This window comes from Panthera uncia, chromosome E3 (assembly GCF_023721935.1).
Source record: "Panthera uncia isolate 11264 chromosome E3, Puncia_PCG_1.0, whole genome shotgun sequence".
NCBI classification, from domain to species: Eukaryota; Metazoa; Chordata; class Mammalia; order Carnivora; family Felidae; genus Panthera; species Panthera uncia.
The window spans coordinates 17,782,594-17,802,583 of record NC_064815.1 but is presented as its reverse complement, the minus strand read 5'-3'; the positions used below and the strand labels follow the sequence as shown (position 1 = coordinate 17,802,583).

Below are 19,990 nucleotides of genomic sequence, written 5' to 3'. Positions count from 1 at the left end.
CTGACATGTGGATCCCCAATTACTCCTCTGGTTTCCCTTTTTGGCCCCCCCCCACCCCCCAACTCCAAGTATCTGGTCTTTGTTCCCTGAACCCTTGGTGGTCTGCTTTCTGTCCCCCCTCCCCCAGCCCATCCTCCACCTCCCCCAGCCCCCCTGGCTCCCAGTATCCTGTGTGCAGATACCCTTTCCCCGATTTCCCTCCCTCAAACTTGCACCTTACCCCCCTCCCACCATCCCTTTGGCTCAGCAACCCCCAGTACCTCTGACCCACTCCCCCCAGGGGATGGACAATGAAGCAGGTGGAAGGGAGAGGGGATGGGAAGGAGAGACCCCCAGAGATATCAGTGCAGGGGGCAGAAAGGGGGGGGAGGCTGGCTCGAGTCCCTGGGCAGGAATCCCAAGTCATGAGGTGGGTAACCTGGCCTCCTGGCAGGGATAAAATGAAGGCCCGAGGTCCAGGCTCCTGATGAGTCCTGGGGGAGGGTGGGGGGGCACCCAACTAGCTGTCCTTGAGAAGTAGCTTCTCCTCTGGGCAGCGGAAGGGGCCAGGGGGCCCAGCAGCTGCCAGCCGGGCACAAGCTTCAGGTGAGAGCTGGCGGCAGGAGCGCAGGTCTAGGCGGCGGAGGCGCGGGCAGCGGCGGAACAGCGGGAGGCAGTGGTCCGTGAGGCGGTGGCAACCTAGGGGTGGGGTAGAGGTAACTGAGACTAGGAAGGTGAGCAGAGGGTGGCCACCGGTCTCGGGGACAAACACACTAGCAGGATGGACAGATTGCTTACCAGCAAGATTGAGGTGCACCAGGGTCTCCCGGAGTGGGGAAGTGGGGGCTGTGAGTAGGTGGACACTGGGATCTCCGACGTGGGCGCAGTGGCTCAGGTCCAGGGCGCTCAGCTGGGGTGCGTGGCGCAGGAGGAGCCGCAGGGAGGCATCTGTCAGCTCCAGGCCCGCCAGGCGCAGCTCTGCTACCCCCTGCAGCCGCCCACGGCTCTCTGTTTGCCCTGGGCAGGCAGGTGAGAGATCAGCACTCCTGGCCGCTCCTGTGCCCAAACCTAGGCATCTAGCCTACCTGTGTCTCCACACCTATTCCTCACCGATCCATAAACTGCTTCCGAGGTAAGAGAGCCTCCACCTGCACCACCTGCTCTTCTCCCAAACACCCACACAACCACACAACCTGACCTCATCTAATCTGTTCACTGCTCACATCACCTCCCTAGTGAGACCCTCCATGATTACTCCATTTGACTCGGTAACATTCCACATACTCCTCCCTTTTCCCTGCATTATTTTTTCCCCTTTTCTAACATGTGACATCTTTTTTTCTCTCCTCCCACTAGAATGTAAGTTCCACCAAGGCAAGAGTTTGTGTCTTGTTCTTGCTCTATCCCTAACAATTGGGACATAGGTGCTCAATATATATTCGCTCATCCAACAAATGCCATCCCCAATGGAACTGCCATCCCAGGCTCCCCTCCTACTTCCTTCTCCTTCCATTAGTAACATCATCAGCTGAATCCCTTTTTCTCCATTCCCCAGACACCCCTCTGGGGTAACACCACTCCTGCCTGAACTCTTGCCACAGCCTCCTCACCCAGTCCAGTCTCTCCTCTCCTTCCTCGCATCCAAAGAGAGCTGTTCTCAAATACAGGCTCCTCTACCAAAAACCCTGAAGGCACCTCCTTGGTTACAACATTCCAGTTCCTATTAGGTCTCATCCCTGTCTCAGTTCCTAACTCCACGCCTGTGCTCCCAAACACCTGGGCCAAATTCCATAGGTGACCCTGCTCTGAGACTCTGCCTGTGGACACCGAAGTTCAATCCTATGCCTGGCTGGTGTCCCAGGCTTTTAGGTCTGAGCTTAGAGGCCTCTTCTTCATCTCCAGAGTAGAAGAACTCATGCCCCTCATCTCTACACCCAAAGCATGTGGCCTGCTTTTCTTTTATTGTATCTACCACATTCCTGCATTACTTTTTTTTTGCTTTTTAAACTAAGTGCCTAGGGTACACTAGCCATCATTAATTGAGCACTCAGTGTGGGCCAGGCACCAGCTAAGGTGGGCTAAGTGGCAGCCTGCCCCAAGGCCAGTGACTCTTCTGTGTCCCCTGGAGGGCTGCCTAGAATGGTTGCTGGCCCTGCCACCAGAATTTAGATAGTAGGGCCTTAGAGTTTCTATTTTATTATTATTATTAAATGTTTTTATTTTTGAGAGAGAGAGCGTGAGTGGAGGAGGGGCAGAGAGAGAAGGGGACAGAGGATCTGAAGTGGGCTCTGTGCTGACAGCAGAGAGCCCGATGCGGGGCTGAAACTCATGAACAGTGAGATCACCACCTAGCCGAAGTCAGACACTTAACCGACTGAGCCACCCAGGCACCCCTAGAGTTTATTTTTCGAACAAGTTTTCTAGTAGTGTTGATGCTGCTGGTCTGGACTGCACTGTAAGAACCACAGCTGTGGGAGACTGTGACTATCACTCCTGCTTACAGATGAGAACTTTGAGGTTAAAATCATTAAGCAATCTGTCGGAAGTCACATGACTCTGAAGTAACAGAGTAGGACAACAGACCACATACCACAACACTATCTGCCTCCCAGGCACTGGCCTAGCCCACAGATAAACTAAATCAGATGTCGCAAATTTATGAAACTAGCCTTCACAAGTGTTTTATGGAGTCTGCACAGTGCTAAAAATTTTCTTCTTTCTTTTTCTTTTAAGTTTATTTATTTTGAGAGAGCAAGAGCAGGGGAGGGGCAAAGAGAGGGGGAGAGAGAATCCCAAGCAGGCTCTGCATGGTCAGCACAGAGCCCAATGCAGGGTTTGAACCCACAAACTGCGAGATCATGACCTAAGCTGAAATCAAGAGTAGGATGCTTAAACGACTGAGCCACCCAGGCGCCCCAGTGCTAAAAATTTTCTTAAATTAATGACTAATGCTACAAAAAGGACATTTCCATAAAGAAATTTAGATAGAGCTTTTCCTTCAAAAATTATAAGATCTGGCACCACTGGGCTATCTTTTTCACCTGAAAATGATTAGCTGGGAGCTGGGTTGCAAGATGCTATTCCCTAAAGTCATTCACCAAGCGTAACCCTTCTGTTATCTGCCAGGCCACCTTTGTGGACACTTGACTTGGCAAACTGGATTCTACCTCGTTTTTTCCTTTAAGGAGTAGAGAGCCTAGAAAGGGGATACATCTACAGATGCCTTCAATCTCGGGCCACAGCTAAAAGCCATCAGGAGGAAGCAGAGGAAAGAGAGGTCACTCCTGGCTTGGGCAGGGGAAGTAGGCATCTACAAGGATTTCACTGAGGTGGCAGCATTTTAGCTGGGCTTTCAAGGATTGAAACATGCAGAGAAGTGAGAGAAGAACACGCCAGGCAGAGAACAGCGGGACGAAAGCAAGGAAATAGAAGAACTTGAAATTTTGCTTCAGGAATGCTACACAGAGCCAGGGAGCCAAGATAAGAAAGGTGGGTGTAGAGGCGCCTGGGTGGCTTAGTCGGTTAAGCGTCCGACTTCAGCTCAGGTCATGATCTCGCAGTTTGTGAGTTCAAGCCCTGCGTCGGGCTCTGTGCTGACGGCTCAGAGCCTGGAGCCTGCTTTGGATTCTGTGTCTCCCCCTCTCTCTGCCCCTTCCCTGCTCATAATCTGTGTCTCTCTGTCTCTCAATAATAAATAAATGTTAAAAAGAAAAAATTTATTAAAAAAAAAAAAAAAAAGAAACGTGGGTGTAACAGGTCTTAAGGACCTGGAAGGTTCATCCTTGGAAGCTCCTCAGGTAGTTCAGGCAGGAGGAGCTGGGGTCAGTGTGCCAGCCAAACAGCACTTTCTCACTTCATGGACTAAACAGTTCCCAATGCCCACCCTCACCCCCACTTTCCTGATTCAGTCTAATGCTGGTAAGAGTGGGCAACAGGGAAGTTCTCTGGGCTAGCTCTGCCTGTGTGCCTTGCAGTAGTCACTCAGTCCCTCTGGGCCTCTGGTGGCTTGTCTAGATAGTAAGAGACTTCTAGATGTTTGTCTACCCCCTTCCAAGACTGCTGTGAAGGGGAATGGGGTGGGGAGAAAGGTGCTGAAAAGTGAGCTGTGAAAGCAAAGGGCTAGAGTGAGCACAGCCCCTGCCCTCCTGGAGCTTAAGAGAAGAAATGGGTTTTCATCAAATCACAACTATGTAGTGATAGCTGGGAGTGGATGCTCTCAAAGCTCTAAATTTTTTTTTTTTTAATGTTTATTTATTTTTGAGAGAGAGAGAGAGAGAGAGAGAGAGCGCGGGGGAAGGGAGGGAGACACAGAATCCAAAGCAGACTCAGGCTCTGAGTTGTCAGCAAGAGTCTGATGCGGGGCTCAAACTCACAAGCCATGAAAACATGACCTGAGCCGAAGTCAGATGTCCAACCAACTGAGCCACCCAGGGCCCCCCTGCTCTCAAAGCTCTAAAGGAACTCTGATCTTAGTGCACAGTGCGGGGCGGGGTGGGGGGTGGCGCAGATCTTGGAGGGCTTCCAGGAGGAAGTGGCACTTATGCTGAAGCCTGAAGGATGACTAGGTGTTAATTAGACAAAGGAGGATACAGCATTCTAGACAAAGAAGACTGGGCAAAGGTCCTGGGGCTGGAGGGGCTGAAATGCAGGGATAGTATTGTGTCAGTGGGAGCCAGACCATGCCATGCCTTAGCGACAAAGTATTAGTCTTTATCCAGAGAGCCCCAAGGGGCTATGAGAAATAATTTAGAGCACAGGGCAGACATGGACAGATTTGCCCTTCTGGATGGTTCCCCTGGCATCAGTGTGGAGAACAGACTAGCGGGGGCCAGAGAAGCTGTTGTTAGCATCACATCTCCTGGCTAGACAAGGAAGCTCCGGGCCTCAGTGCTCCTAACCCACACCTCTGTTGTGACCAGCCTCTGTTCATCTGACCAGCCTCAGCTCCCAGCACCCCCCTCTGTCAGTATGGGCCTCATGCCCTAAGAAACTGTTTATTCCTGCTTCACACTCCCTGGGACAACCCTGTCCCTTTCAGGACCCAGTTCAAATAGCACCAACTCAGGGAGGAATTCTCTCACTGCTCCCCACCCCTGCCCTGACCATAGCCACTACCATTATCACACCCTAACTTTCCATTTCTGATTCTCTTTCTTCTGCATTACTAGGGTTCCACCAGCGTAGGGAATGGGACCAATTCAGTTTGAGATCTCCAGGGCCCTACACAGGGCCAGGGCCAGATTATGTGTTCAATAACAAAAGCTGACTTTCCCTGGCAGTACCTGGCCTGACTCAGGAGATGATACCACCAGCCCTATGCAACCTTCCAAGTCATTTGGCTCCCTCTTTCTGCTCCATCCTCTCAGGAAAACCCTTATCCTTTTATTACAGGGCAAGGGGGCATAAGGGCCAAATCTACTGCTCAGCCATATATTTACTGGTCCACACATGAATTTTAAAAGAATGTTAGTGACATTCTTTTAGGTGGCTCAGTTGACTGAGCATCGGACTTCACCTCAGCTCATGATCTCAGAGTTTGTGAGTTTGAGCCCTGCATTGGGCCGACGGCTGTCAGCACACAACCCACTTCAGATCCTCTGTTCCCCTCTGCCCCTCCCCTGCTCACACACACACTCTCTCTCTCTCTCTCAAAAATAAACATTTAAAAATATATAAAATAAGCAAAAGAATGTTAAATTAACTGCCATCATTTAAAATCAAGGATATTTCAGGGCACCTGGATGGCTCAATCAGTTAAGTGCCCAACTCTTAATTTCAGTTCAGGTCATCATGATATCATCATGATATCAGGTCATGACATCATGGTTTGTGGGTTCAAGCCCCAAGTCAGGCTCCCTGCTAACAGCCTGCTTGGGATTCTCCCTCTCTCTCTGTCCTCCCCCCCCCAATAAACAGACATTTAAAAAATAAAATAAAATCACGGATATCTCATAGAAAAATCCACTTCTGGCTCTTTGGGCTTGCATTCTTCCCTGGCAATTGCCGCTGCTCCCTTTGGAGGCTCTCCAATAGTGCCCACCACACCCAGTGACTTCACTCATATCTGCCATCAGCCATGCCCCTAGCTTCTTCCAGAATTCTTACATCATCCTCCTGTTTTATACCGTGTTTCATCACATAACCATCTCCCCTCTAGGGGGCTACTTCCTCTTCATCCCTGTTCCCTTACAGCTCCTATCACACGGTGGAACGCACAGCAGATGAACAATGGCCAAGTAAGGCCTTCTAATCAAACTTGTGCTCGTCCTTTCTTCAAATCTTTTAACATCCAGCATGAGTTGGAAGAGACCTTGGAGGCCTCATACCCACTCCCTCCCCTTGCCCAACCCATTCTGCAAATGAGCCAACAGGGGCCACACCTGGTTTGGTGTCTGGTGGAGGCAGCAGCAGCTCACGCAGCTGGGAGTCTTTAACATCCTCAATCCAGCGAAGGTCCAGGAGCCGCAGGGCCGGCAGTGGGGCTGAGCCCAGGGCAGAGACGGAGAGCCAGGAGCAGCCGGAGAGCACCAGCTCCTGCAGGCCTTGGGGGGTTGGAGGGAAGGTCAGGAAGCTGATGCTCCATCCCAGGACCGTCTCCCTCTTCACTCTGTCCTACCTTGCCATCCAACCCTACCTTGCAGTCGGTTCAGAAGCCACATGAGCTGCTTCTTGGAGACACCTGTCCAGCTGAGGTCCAGGGCTCGGGGCTGGCGACGAACCACACCACTGAGCATGGGCGGGGTCAGTGACTTTCGCCGGCTCAGGTCCATTCGAGGCCACAGACGCTTGTCATAGCACCTATCAGCCACAAGAGGGAGACAGAGCTCTCAGCTCTCAGGGAACCCACAAAACTCCCTACTTAAGGGTCCACCACAGACAGCTCTGGCCTGGCTGGCCCACAAAGACAGCAGGGGGTGGCAGGAAGCTCCCCTCCTCAGGACAAGAGCACTGGGTTTGGGGTTCTATTTCATCACCTACTGGATGTGAGACCCCAAGCAAGTCCATTCCTCTCCCTGAGCCTCAGATGCTCCTTTTATAAAATGAGGATAATGATCCAGACTCAGTCAGCCCCACAGGGCTTCTGTATGTTTTTAGGCATTACAGCTTATAAAGCATTTTAGCAAAGACACAAACACCCTACATGGTGTATTTAATGTAACACCATAGGGATCTGTCAGCAGCCCCTACCCACCCCCACCCCCACCCCACCTTGGACTTCTGGAGTTCTCCCTGGCTAAGTTATGATGACTCATGGGAATTTCCCATATCCTTTATTAATCTCTGCCTTTGAGCCACATCTGCCCCATTCTGATGGCCAACTGCCTGAGGCTTGACCTACAACCCTGTTCTCTTTGATCATTGTGTCTCTACAACTAGAATGGAGGCTCTACAAGGGCAGGTCTGGCTTTTCTCCTTTGGTAGGGCCAGTACCCAGCACTGTGCCAGGTGCACCCAGGTGATCTGTTGCACATTTGTTGAATGAAGGAATGGTGCAAAGCCAGTGTGAATTCCCTGAAGCTTCCACCGGGCCTTCCCCCACAACACATTTCATCTCAGCTTTTCATTTATTCACTTAATCAGTGTTTATGGAAGGCCTGGTAGGGCCCAGGATTCAGTTTCAAATCCTGATTTGAATTTGAATTCCTGATCCCAGCATTTCTGAGAGCCTTGACTAGTCCAACATGCAGCAAAACCAGAGAAGGGCTTCCCAAACTTATTTTACCAGGAACCCTTCCAGTGTTCTCCCCAGGTCACCTATAAACACTTTGTGGCACACTAAAGTTCCTTGAGACTTAGTTAGAAAACTCTCTTCCAGTTTCCAGAGGCATGTCAGGAAATTCTCACTGGGCTTGATGGACTGTGTCAGAAGCAGCAGGGGTGGGAAGGGCCCAGGAGGCTGTGTCTTCCCTGCTTCCCACCCCTCATACTGAAGGGCTTTCCCTGCAAGAAGCCCTGAGCTGGGAGAGTGGTTCCCAACTCCGGTTATCTGCTATCCCCTTCTGTGCAGAACATGGATTGATCTTTAAATTGATCCCCACTTCGCACTTAAAGGCAGTATTATTTCACATACATATGTTAACCTTAGAAACATGTACAATAAAAACAGACCAGGGCTATTAAGTTCTAGGCAGGTGTTGCTGTGGCTTTAGGCTACCACCTGAAGACTATTTTTGTTAAACAGGGAGATAAGTATTGAGAAGTGTTAAAGATACAATAGCACCCAATGGAGAGACTTCCTTTTCAAAACTAACAGAAGGATTAAGCCATGCTTTTGTGCCACTTGAAACCGCCAGCGCCCTGTATGACATTTTAGGGAATACTGGGGGCACAGACACTGAAGGCTTCAATCCAAACAACTCCACTCCCGCCTGCTGCTTCCTACCACTTCCCCCCCTCTTCTGGCATTCTAGCCTCTACTTCTCCTGGTTCCTTCCACTCAACCAATAAACATTTGCAAATCTCTCCGATTATAAAACAGAAAAAAAAAAAAACCAACCTATCCTCAACGCAGCTTCTGCCCCTAGGTCCTGCCCTTTTTCTTTTTCTACTCAGTGAAATCCTGCCCACTCCAACCCAGTCTTGAATCTCAGCTCAACTGCCACTATCATCTTGAAGTCCTCCTGGATCTTCCACAGCTAGAAGGGAACCCTTCTCCCTGGAGGCACACACGGGCCCCCCAGTTGTTTCTGTATCCCACTTCACCATAGCCAGGCCAAATGACCTGCCTGCTTATTGACATACAATGCTGCCTGGAGCCAACATAGATTGGTACATGTTGTGCTTCTGCCAGAAATGCCAACCAACCCAGAGCTTTCAACACACAGCTCCAGTGCCTCCTCTCCCAGGAAGTCTCCCAGGACTTTTCTGGGATTGAACTAATTGGTCCCTTTACTCTTGAATGACCAGGACACTGGGTTTAAACCTAAGAACGGCAGCCAACAATCACCGATTGCCCTACTGATCCTAAGCGCCCAGCCTCCACTGGGCTATCAGAAAATGGGGGAAACACGGCCAGTCCACGGTAACTGAAGCAGCAAAGGATATAATAAGGGTCAATGAGAGGACTGGACAAGGAGCCTCCCAGGGAGACAGCCTGATTTGAGACTTTAAGAAGACAGTAGTTATTCTAGTGAGGGGAGGAAAGTGGGTGTTATGTTCCAGATGGGGAAGAACCAGTGTCCAGGCCTAGGACACAGAGAGAAAACAGAGCACCCTGAGAAACTCAGGCAGCAGGAACAAAGGGCAATTCATCAGCTCACCATAATGAGGAAGGTGAGGATGATGTCTATGGTACTAACAACTAGTGTTTACTGAGAGTTTACTATGTGCCAGGTACTTGTCTATAGATAAGGCATTTAGCCTCACAACAACAGCCCTAGGAGGTAAATATTGTTATTATCATCTCCTTTTTAACAGTTAAGGCAAAGAGATTAAGAAACTTGTTCAAGATCCCAGAGTTACCAAGTGGCAGCAAAGCCAGGCTTTAAACCAAGCCAGTCTGGATTGAGAGCCTGAATTGTGACTGGTTTAAAGCCCGGGAGAAGACCTCAGAGGAGGCCCAGGGGAGACCCACCGTGTCAAGGCGGGCTGGAATGCCAGGCTGGACTGTCATGCCCACAAGAGCCTAGAGGTAAAGTGTGTGAGCTCGATAGGAATTTGAATCCCAGCTCTGCCAGCTCCATGCTTTGAGTCACCGTCTCTGGGCCTCCATTCTCCAAACCATAAGAGAGTAAAGGCGGTACTTCAAAGGTTTGCTGCAAAGATGAAGGCAGACCGTACAGGGGAAGTGTGGGAAATACTTAGTGCCGTCGGTGAGGTACTGTACATGTCCAAACGTCCAACAGAATTGTGGGAGTTTGTTGTGAGGGCAGCAGGGAGCCATGGATACGTTCTTTCTAAGCTGGGGAAGGACGCCTAAGGTGAGAGGCAAGAACTCTTAAGAGGCACCGCATGCACTCATCTAGGGGCGTCAGGGCTTGATGTGTGAGTTCCCTAACCCGTTCACTTCTTTCTAGACCCCAGCCACCCCGACTGAGTCAGCACCCCATTAAGCCCACCTCCCAAATCTGAAATTCTGGTTCTAAACCTCTGTCTTGCAGAGGCCCTTTGGGGATGCAGATTTACCAGCCCAAACTGGTTCTTCCCTCTCAGCAATCTGGACTCCCTGATGCCACCACTGTCCTCCTACCCACCCATCTCCAGGCCTTTATTCCCAGCCCCCAACTGGTCCTGACCCTGTGTTCTAGTCCCTTCCTTGCCACCCTCTCTGCCCATGCCCTCCAAAGTTCCAACCCTCTTCCCTGTGACTCAACAACTCCACCATACTTCCTCTGGCTGCCCCCTCCCCTCGCTCTTGGTACATTGACTTCGCCTCCCAGTGCCAAAAGATAAAAGCCACCAGACAGGAAAGCCTACAACTTCCTGCTCTCCCACCTACAAATTCCTCTCTAGCTCCACCCTCACTACCTCTTTCCACACACCATCCTGATTTCCTCACTTCCATTCATTCATTCACCCATTCAACAAGTACTATCTTAGGGGCGCCTGGGTGGCTGAGTCGTTTAAGCATGCTACTCTTGATTTCAGCTCAGGTCATGATCTTGCGGTTCATGGGTTTGAGCCCCGCATCCGGCTCTCAGCTCGGAGCCTGGAGCCTGCTTTGGATTCTGTGTCTCCCTCTTTCTCTGTCCCTCCCCCACTCACGCTCTGTCTCTCTCAAAAATAAACATTAAAAAACACCCAAAAAACAAAAAAAACAAGTACTGTCTTAGAACCTACTGTATGCCAGATACCATCTTAGAAACTAGGGACACAGAAGAAAACAGATTAAGTCCTTCCCTTGGAGCTGACATCTTTGATTCCATGCAACCTGGCTTTGGTCCCCCCTAACTCTTTGTAGCACAGCCAAGGATACCAAGGCCTCTCATAGCAAATCCAGTTGCCATTTCTGGTTCTTGGTCTCTTACCACCTCTCGCCAACATCCTACACTTTATCATTTACTCCTTCCTCAATCTCTCTTCTTCAGGATACCACCACCATCTCCTCCATGTCTCTGGCTGCTCTTTGTCTAATTCACAAATACTAACATTCCGTCTTCTGTCCTTTCTGGAAGCTGCCACCTATAGGATGAAAACTTCCAAACTTGGATCTTTCTCTCAAACATCAGACCTGTACATCCATCTGCTGTCTCGCTAGCTCCTGACTGGACCACAGAAGTTTTGGGCCAAATATGTCAGAGCTGAGCACTTTGCTTTCCCTGGAACCTGCTCCTCCTCTGGTATTCCTGAGCTTAGGGAACGGCACTGTTGCCCACCCAGAAACTTGTGGGCCAGAAACTCAGCAAAGAGTCACCCTGCTGCTCTCATAGCCATTTAGTCACTGAGTGCAAGCCATTCTGCTTCTTAAAAAGTTCTCAGCCCAAGTGCCTCCTCTCTTGCCAGCATTGGTGGTATAGTGGTGAGCATAGCCGTCTTCCAAGTCCCTCCTCTCTACCCCTCCTGCCCCTACTTCTGTGCCCGGGCCTGACCGAGCCTCCTGACTGGTCCCACTGTACCTCTTCTCCGCCCTACCTTCGACCTTATCAAAAGCCACCATTTTATATAGTGTTTAGTGCCTTTCAGGTAGTGTGCTAAGTGCTTTGCAAGGACCACTTCATTTAATCCCCACAAGGTAAGAGTATGAACCCTAGACTAAAGATGAGAAAACAGGCCATGAAAGGTATCACTATCCACCCCTGGCCATACATCCAGGAAGTGCGGAAGTCCCAGTGGATGACACCCACGAAGGCCAGACTCCAGGACCCCAGCTAGAAATCACTGTGCAGTCCAGCCTCTCTGCTTCGTCCACTTCTGGTCGCAAGTCTCTCCTTGAGGCAGAAATCAAGTCCTCTTCAATTCTGGATCCCACGTGCCCAGCAGAGTTGGCTTTGAGGAGGCCTCAGCAAACATTTCCTCAATCACTACACAAGCTGGGGTGATGATCCCCAGTAATTGCTCTATTTGCTTCTATGTTGCGGGTTGACTGGGAACTCTTCAAGGGCACAGACCTGTGTTCTGAGGATATAAAGTCTGTGCCTCCAGTCAATATTTGCAACTGAGTGAATAATAACGATTACAGTTAAGGCATGGAGTAGTTTCTATTTCCTAGGTAGCATCCTCAATTCGTTAAGTATATTAGCTTACAAAGACACTATGAAGTAAATGCTTTGGTTCTCCTGGCTTCACAGATGGAAGAAAAAACTGTGGCACAGAGAAGTTAAGAAACTTAACTTCTAAATTAAGCCCAGTAGCATCAGCTTATCAGAGAAAGAATACGATGCAACCATAGGCAATTTGCTTCCAGAGCCTGTACTCCCATCTTCTTAGCTCTACAGCCTCCACAGGGACCAGAGGCATGAACTAATGCCCCAGAGTCTAAAGGAAAAGGACTGAAGTTTGAGTTCAGCCACGAACTTGCACTGTGACTTCAGGTGTCCCTCATTCCTTCACAGGGCTGCTACTACGAGGAACAAGTCAGCCAACAATTTGCCAAGTGCCCAAAACAATGCCTGGTCTACTGTAAGTGCCTGGGAAAGAGCCTGAATGTTCTCATTTAATGAATTATTTCTCGGGCACCTACACTGCCCTTGTCCCATGGTGGGGACATACAGATAAAACAGACAAAGTACCATGCCAACAAGGGACATGAACATGAAAATGAATCATTGAGTGAAAACTGATCAGCAGGCAAAAGACCTCTATGTGCTCTGTAGAGGGAACAGAGTACAGTGGGAGTTTGATGGGGTTGGGGGAGGATTTTGTCAGGGGCAGGATCAAAGAGGAAGACCAGGGGCTTGGGAGGATGACCGACATTTCTGAACAAACAAGGTTGAGAAAGCAGTGGGGAGATGAGGGGAGGATAGGCAAAGGGAGCTGGTGGTGGCTACGGGGCAGAAAGAAATTACCAAGGGAGCCAGGGGTCCCAAGAATGGCTGCCTCTGAGAAGGCAGGGGCCACCTCAGCAAAGACCTTTCTTCTTTGTAAATAGGACCTATAATGAGACTGTCCTCAGAAAAAAGACTGTGTGAAAAACAAGTCAGGTGACGCATGTCCAGCAGTCAGCACTATGCTTGGCACATACTGAACATTCGTAAATGATAGTTATTAAAAGAAAAGATTCTGGAGCCACAGGGCCTGGGTTCAAATTCCTGGCTCTACTACGTCCCCTCCATGACCTTGACCTCAGCTTCATCTATGAAAGGGAATAATAGTACCCACCTCACAAAGTTGTTATGAGAGTTCAACGAGCTCACAAATGGAAAGCAGCCTGCATACAGCAAATACAAAAGTATCAGACTAAAATGTGCACAGATTACAGACCAGGAGCCAAAGAGATCACAACCTGCTGTTGCAGGTCACACAGCAAGTGAGAACCCAGGCCTGTCCAGGTCACTCACCAGCGGCTCCAAGTCCGGCAGACTCGCATGCAAATGCACAGCTCTCGGGGCCCGAGGTGCTGGAAGACACGAAGCCAGGCGGCACGGGGCAGGGGGTGGTCGGATCCAGCAGCCAAAGGCAGCGTGTCGGGCTCAGGGCTTCGAGGTGGGGGCCGTACCACGTGCCTCTCCAGCTGTGGGGGCCGGGGCGGTGGGGCGGGGCCCAGGGGCCAGCTGAGGAGGGGCCCCCCACTGCCAGGGCGCACAGCCCGCCGCCCCCCGCGGTTCTCCTTCTCGCCCGAGCTGCCCCGGGCTGGCCGTCGCCCATTCCGGGCCTCGCCAGGGGCCTCATCCTCACTCAGCGATGTGCCTGAAGAGTCGGAGTCAGAATCCGAGTCTGAGGAGGACGAGGAGGTGTCAGGCACCCGCTCCAGCAGCTGGCACATGCGCTTGAAACGTTCTAGCTTCTCCCTCTGTGGCGATGGGGACGGCACTGCCGGGCCCTCAGCAGAGGCCAAAGGCGGCTTTGGTTTCTGCAAGGAGATAGGGGGAGGCTGTTCTAGGGCCTGGGGTGCACTGTCCCACCTCCCTGCCCCTGAGGAGTCAGCAGGAGATGAGCAGCCCAAGAGACGGTCCCGAGTTCCAGTCGTGGCTATGCCCCCGAACGATGTGAAGCCTCAGCCACACCATGTCCCTCTGGACCTTGGTCTCCTTATCTGTCACATGAAGGCATTGATTCAAAGAATTAAAAGCCCTATGGGTTTCAACAGCTTATGAGTTTCCAAAGGCAGTGAAATATGGAGAACGGTTAGAGATGTAGTTTTGTGTATTGGCTTGGCTATCGAACTCTCTGTGGCCTTTGGAAACCCCTGGCTCATCACCTGCAACACAGAATGCTGGACTAGACGATTCCAAGTATCTGTTCAAGGATGTGAGAGTGACAGAGCGTCTCACGCTAACTCAACATACTCTCACAGTGCTTGCATGGAATGGCAACCTGGGCCACTCTTCTTAGACATGAGGAGACAGGCGCTCTGAGAGACTAAGTGACTAGCCCAGATTACAAAATGACAAATGGCAAAAGCAGGATTTGAACACAATCAGGCAGACCCTTGCATTTGTGTGTCAGGGCAAAGTGACACCTGAAGTTCAGCCTTGCTGTGTGACCCTGGGCAAGTCTTTTAACCTTTCTGGGCCTCCTTTTCCACAACCCTAGGTACATTTCACAGTTCACAAAACTCATTTACTTTCATTAGATGTAAACAGTTCTGTGAGATAGGTGGGTAGGGTAGGCAGTATCATCTCCTTCACACATGAGGAAACCAAGGTTCAGAACAGCTGACAAGTTGCCAAGACCACACAGGGAGTCAGTGGGCAGGGATCTGAACTCAGTTCTTTTTCCCTTTAAGATGTGGAAAGATGATGCAAATGGATCAGATGACACCCCAAGGGTTCTTGGAAAGTTCTGAAGCCTGGCCCCAACCCACCTCTCCCCCTCCACTCTTCCCAGGGGTCCAGATGCCCATTGTGGCCAAATGGGGCAGGGGCAGACAAGGTGAGCAGGAAGGGACAGATCTCTGTCTCCAGGGTGGAGGGTGGGGCAAGGAAAGGTGGGAGGGGGAGGGAGGAGGTCCCCGGCACACCTCCCAGTTCTCGGGAGGGAGCCCAGGGTGGCAGGACGAGAAAGCCTGGCTTGGATTCAGAACCCTGGGGGGCAGAAGGCCGGGGCCGCCTGGGTCCGATCCTCGGAGGAGGCAGGCATCTCCACCCACCTTCTTCAGGTGCCTCTCTCGGCCTCCTTTCACCTACCAGAGTAAGAGGGAAATATGGGGAAAGGGAAAGACCCCATTAGCCCCTCATTGTCCACAAAGCTAAGATCCATGCTCTCTTCTTAAACTACAAATCCCAGAAGCCCCCATCTCAGGAAGAACTCTGAGCATGCTCACCTCCCCAACAGTGTCTTGGCTCACTGAGCATGCTCTCATCTTCTCTTTCTTCCCCCTCAGGCCCTTCCCAGCCCCTCCTTCTTCCTCTGTAGCAGCTAAATTGAGCAGGCTCTCTCCCTCCTACCTGAAGCACCCTGAGCTCCCAAAGCTTCCCTGCCCAGTACCAGTTGCACCTCACCTGTACCTCTCCTCCCCACTGAGCATGCTCCATCCTCCTCCCAATACCTCCTGAACTACATCTCCCAAAAACCCCTTGGGGAACCCACAGAGCACAGCGTCCCAGGCCCACCCTCCCCAACAAGGAACAAGACTACTGCTCCCAGAATCCTTTGTGCTAGACCTAGTGAGCATGCTCCCTGGCTCACCTTTTTCCTTGGGGTGGGGGGCTCATTCCCTGCCTCCCTCTCCTTTCTTTTGGGGGGCCCAGGCACGTCCTCTGGGGGGGGCCCAGCAGGTAGGGGGCCCTTGCGCCTGGGTGGGGGTGGTGGAAGCGGCGGCTCCTCCGTCAGCTTCCATCCACTCCCCAGGCTGGCGCCCTCCTCGCCGTTGTCAGCCCTGCGGCGGCCTGGTCCCTCACCTGAATCCTGGGGAGATGGAAGCTGAGGGTGAGGTTCTATCCAGCTCTCCGACCCACTGCCTACCCAGAGTCCAGCACCCAGCCCAGCCCCTATCCTTACCTTGCTGGTCCGGCCTTCCTGGGTGCATCGAGGGCACTCCCAGCAGTTAGGGATCTCCGCATTGATGACACCCTCAGCCTTCCCCATCTGTAGGCAGAGGGCAGGGAGTGGATGTAGGGTGCCAGTAAAACCAGAGGCAGCATTCCCCAGGGCCATCACCTTCAGACTCCAGGGCCCCCAGGGCCATCACCTTCAGGCAGCCAGGGTGGACGATCTCATTGCAGATTGTACACTCCATGAGGCTCAAACCAAATTTCTCTTCCTCTCCCTCCACTGTGTCCTCCTTCCCAGCCTCCCCACATAAGAGGCACACAGCTGTGTGTGGGAGCACGGGCTGTTGGGGAAGAGAGGGTGTTAGGGACCCTGAAAGCAAGCAACAGGGGAGAAACCCTTCCGTCTGGGGAGCCTGGCCAATGTTGGATGAAATTCAGAACCCACGGGCCAAGAGATCAAATCCTGAATTTGTTCCTTTTTGGCAGTGTAACCTTGAACAAGTGACTTAACCTCCCTATGTCTTTGTTTCTCCATCTGTAAAATGGTGCTAAGCATTTTTCTTCTGTGGGACTATTGGAAGAATGAGATAATGCATGAGAGGCACCGGATACATAGTTGTTATCGCTGTTGGAAATGTTGCAGCTGGAATCAGGGTCTGTGTGTGTGACCCTGAAAATTGTAGCTGGCTTTGCCAAAGAAGAGAAACCATGGGAAATATGACAATACTACCGAGAGAGAGCTGCAGAGGACGTGGCAACAGCTTGGGATGATTCTGAGTTTGCTCAATGGGCAGCCCAAGGGTTGCTCTGGAGCCTACAATGAACCAGGTTTTGGCAAGACTCCTGGGAACACTAAAAAGTCCCATGAGAAAGAGAGCAGCCCTGAGACAACTTGACTTTGGGAAGGGCAGTGGTAACACATAGTCATCTGAGGGACGCTGAAGGTCGGGAGACAGGCCCAAGGAAAAAGTAGGTCGGGAAAGGAGAAACAGGAAAGCGAGGCAAGGGTTTGGGTAAAAAGGGAGAGAAGGGAGTGCTGTGGGGTAAAGCAGCAGCAAAAAGTGGCTGGAAGGAAAAGGAGGTGGTGGTCCTCCAGGAGGGGGCGCAGGATGCAGCTGGCTCCTTAAGGCTGCTGGAGAAGGGCCACATTCTGGAGCCCCAGGAAGCTTAAAGGAAGAAACTCACATTCTCCAGATACCTACTGTGTGCTGGGCCCAGTAGCAGGAACACTCACATCCATGCCACTGTTTAATCTTTACACTCGGCAAAGAAAACGTTTCACAGAAAAGACACCTTGAGGTTCAAAGTGTTTGTTCAAGGTCAAGCAAAGGGTAAGCCTGGCCTCGACTTCAGGACCACTCTGGCAGGTGAGGAAGAGGCCAAAGAAGGCTAAGACCTATTCACAGGGGCTGGCTCTGGAAGTGGGCCTCTGTACACAAATCCCTCTAGGGAGGGGTACAAGACCAAGGCAGGGTGAGCTCTCTATGGGTCTGTGCTTCTGAAGCTGGGAAAAGCATGAAAGCAGGCACTAGGTTAGATTCTCCTGGGTTCCCTAACATTGCCCCCAGCTTGGAGCGAAAATGGGCCTGGTGGACATTTAAACAACACAGTGAAAAAATTCATGAATAAACAGCAACTCTACAGTACACGCCAGGAAGCAGCCACCCCCAGAAAGGCCCTTGGGCCAGCTGGGGAAGGGTACCCAAAGCCCCAAGGGTGTTTGATGAGGTGGGGTCAGAACTCACGGCAGTGCACTGCCGGAGCAGGCACGACTGCTTCATGCGCCCGGGCCCCCCGAACTTCTTCATGTCTCGGCAGAAGTGGCAGTCCCCGCACTCAGTTCGCACACAGGCCCGGCAGCGGCGGCAGCGGGTTCGGCGTCGGCGCGCTCCGGCCCCCGGCCCCCGGCTGCTCGACGACATTGGGGGCGTCAGCAACGCCGAGGGCTATGGGTAAATGGTGGCAGGTCAGGTGAGACCACTGAGGCCCTGGCCTGAGAAACTCCCGCAGATCCCCCCTTTCCTAGGCAACCAGAGCTTGCCCTCTTACCCAGGGAGAGACAAGGGGGTCACCCCTCCGGGGGGGGGGGGGGGGGGGGGGGGGGGGGGGAACAACACTCCCTCCACTCAAGGCCTCTCTCTCCAAAGCAGCTCACCTGGCTCCTCTGGGAGTCTGAAAACTGGCTTTCTGACCTCACTCCTCTTTCCTCTAACACTTCCTCAGTGTCCTCTTGCCTAGCCCAGAGATGAGGAAGGGACTAGGGCCTCTGCACTGACATCCCCACACCAAAGCTCCCTGGAAAGCCAGGGGCTCCTTTTCTGTGGAGTTAACCTTAGAGAGGCCCCAACTTTTCCTCTTTTACCCAAATGTAATACACCCCATGCATTCTCCAACCTAAAATTTCCCAGACTTACCTCCAAAATACCCACAGATTCCTGGATAGAAGCTCCAGACCTTTCTTCCTCCCTCCTTTCTCTCTCTCACACACACAACTACCACCCAATCTCTCTTCCTCCAAAACCTATACATTGTCAACACATCCAATGGGATGCTTCCCTCCCCCATCCCTAAAGATTCACTCTGCTGCCCAGGGCTCTGAGACACCCCTCCCCCCAATGCTGCTTCAGAGCTCTTCCTCAGTCCAACATCTCAACTCCTCTGCTCCCCACAGAGCTCCCTCTGCCCCAAGACACCCTCCTCTTGGATCTCTCATGTCAATCTGGGCAATTTCCCAGATTCCCTGGCATTCTAGAATCCACCCTGACATCTCCACAGAACTCAGGATGGGCTCAGTCCTACATGTCTTCCCCCCCAACCCCCAAGCTTCCCAGGCTGCTTTCCATTCCTAATTGTCTAGAATCCCTTGGGCTCCCCTTCCCATGGAAACCAGATCCTCCAAGATCCCATACAGACTCAGCAGGCCTGGAGGGTCTCTTCGTGGCCAGAGTCTTACCCCAGCTTCCCCCTTTCCAGGGACTTCCAGACCCATCCATGGGGGGAAGGGGCCCTCCAGTGCTCCAGGGGAGGGGCCTGGAGGGCGGCGACTGCAGGCAGGGATGGGGGTCTGCAAGGGGAAGCAGGGTCTAGGAAGGAAGGCCAGTTCCCCAGGGTTGAGAGGTAACAGGAAGGAGGGCTGGAGATGAGGAGTTTGGAGCAAAGAGAGGGCGAGGCTGGGGGCGGGGAAGGCAGAGAGAGGCCGGGCTGAGGATGAATGGGAGTGGGAGCTGCCCAGGTCTGGGGGTGAGGAGGAGCCGCATGAACCCACCTCACACGTGTCCCGGGAGCCATCTCTCCCTTCTCGGCAGCTCCCGGCGGGTCGGCGGCCATCGGCGGCGGGGGGGGCCGGGCGGCGCGGGGCGCGGAACGCTCAGAACGCCGGGGTCCACGGCCCCCCCGAGGGCGCTCGGCCCCTCCCTCCGGCGGAGGCCGGGACGGCGGCGAGTGGAGATGGGGGGCGCCAGGGGCGAGGCCCTCCCACGGGCTGCGGCGCGGCCCTTCCAGGGGGAGGTCCTGCTCTGGGGGGCTCAGTCCCTCAGCCCCCCCCAGGCCAACGGGGGCTCCTCGGGCGCAGGGTGCTCAGCTTCTGCCCGGGCCCCACTCAGTCCGGGGTCTGAGTCACAGCTCCCCTCCCCCCACCCCACCTCTCCACAGTGCCCCCGGCCCTTTAACTGGCCCCTTCCCGGCTCCCACTGCCCAGGGGTCCAGGACCAGGCCTGGGCCCCCCCCACCGTTTCCGGGGTTCAAGCCCCGCCCACCGCCGGTTCCCGGGGAGGGGGGGGTCCCTGTAACCTGCCCCCCTCCCCTGGGCCCGCCCCTAGACTGCGGCCCCCTGCCCTAGGGCTACGGGGCGAGCGGAGGGGGGTGAAGGAAGCTGCTTCGGCCCCGCCCCCCCAGCCTGCGCGCGCCCCCGCCCTCGCCCCCTCCCCCCAGCGCGCGACCCTCCGGAGATAGGGGTTTAAATAAAATTTGAATAAATCCCC

General features: G+C 52.9%; 1 protein-coding gene across 2 annotated transcripts; it reads right to left on the bottom strand.

The window, feature by feature from the left end:
* Window positions 1-6: 6 nt before the first annotated feature.
* On the bottom strand, window positions 7-19,716 carry FBXL19 (F-box and leucine rich repeat protein 19). Of its 2 annotated transcripts, none has more exons than XM_049638669.1 (11): window positions 19,276-19,716; window positions 17,756-17,956; window positions 16,208-16,351; window positions 16,018-16,104; window positions 15,706-15,924; window positions 15,038-15,199; window positions 13,416-13,927; window positions 6,614-6,777; window positions 6,360-6,521; window positions 778-996; window positions 7-678 (listed from the first exon to the last, which is right to left on the bottom strand). In XM_049638669.1, the coding sequence occupies exons 2-11, from the start codon at window positions 17,930-17,932 to the stop codon at window positions 500-502; spliced, it is 2,025 nt and encodes a 674-aa protein (XP_049494626.1). In that variant the 5' UTR covers window positions 17,933-17,956; window positions 19,276-19,716; the 3' UTR covers window positions 7-499. The 2 variants fall into 2 exon arrangements, with proteins under 2 accessions (XP_049494626.1, XP_049494627.1); XM_049638670.1 differs by having other exon boundaries at window positions 15,167-15,199.
* Window positions 19,717-19,990: the final 274 nt, after the last annotated feature.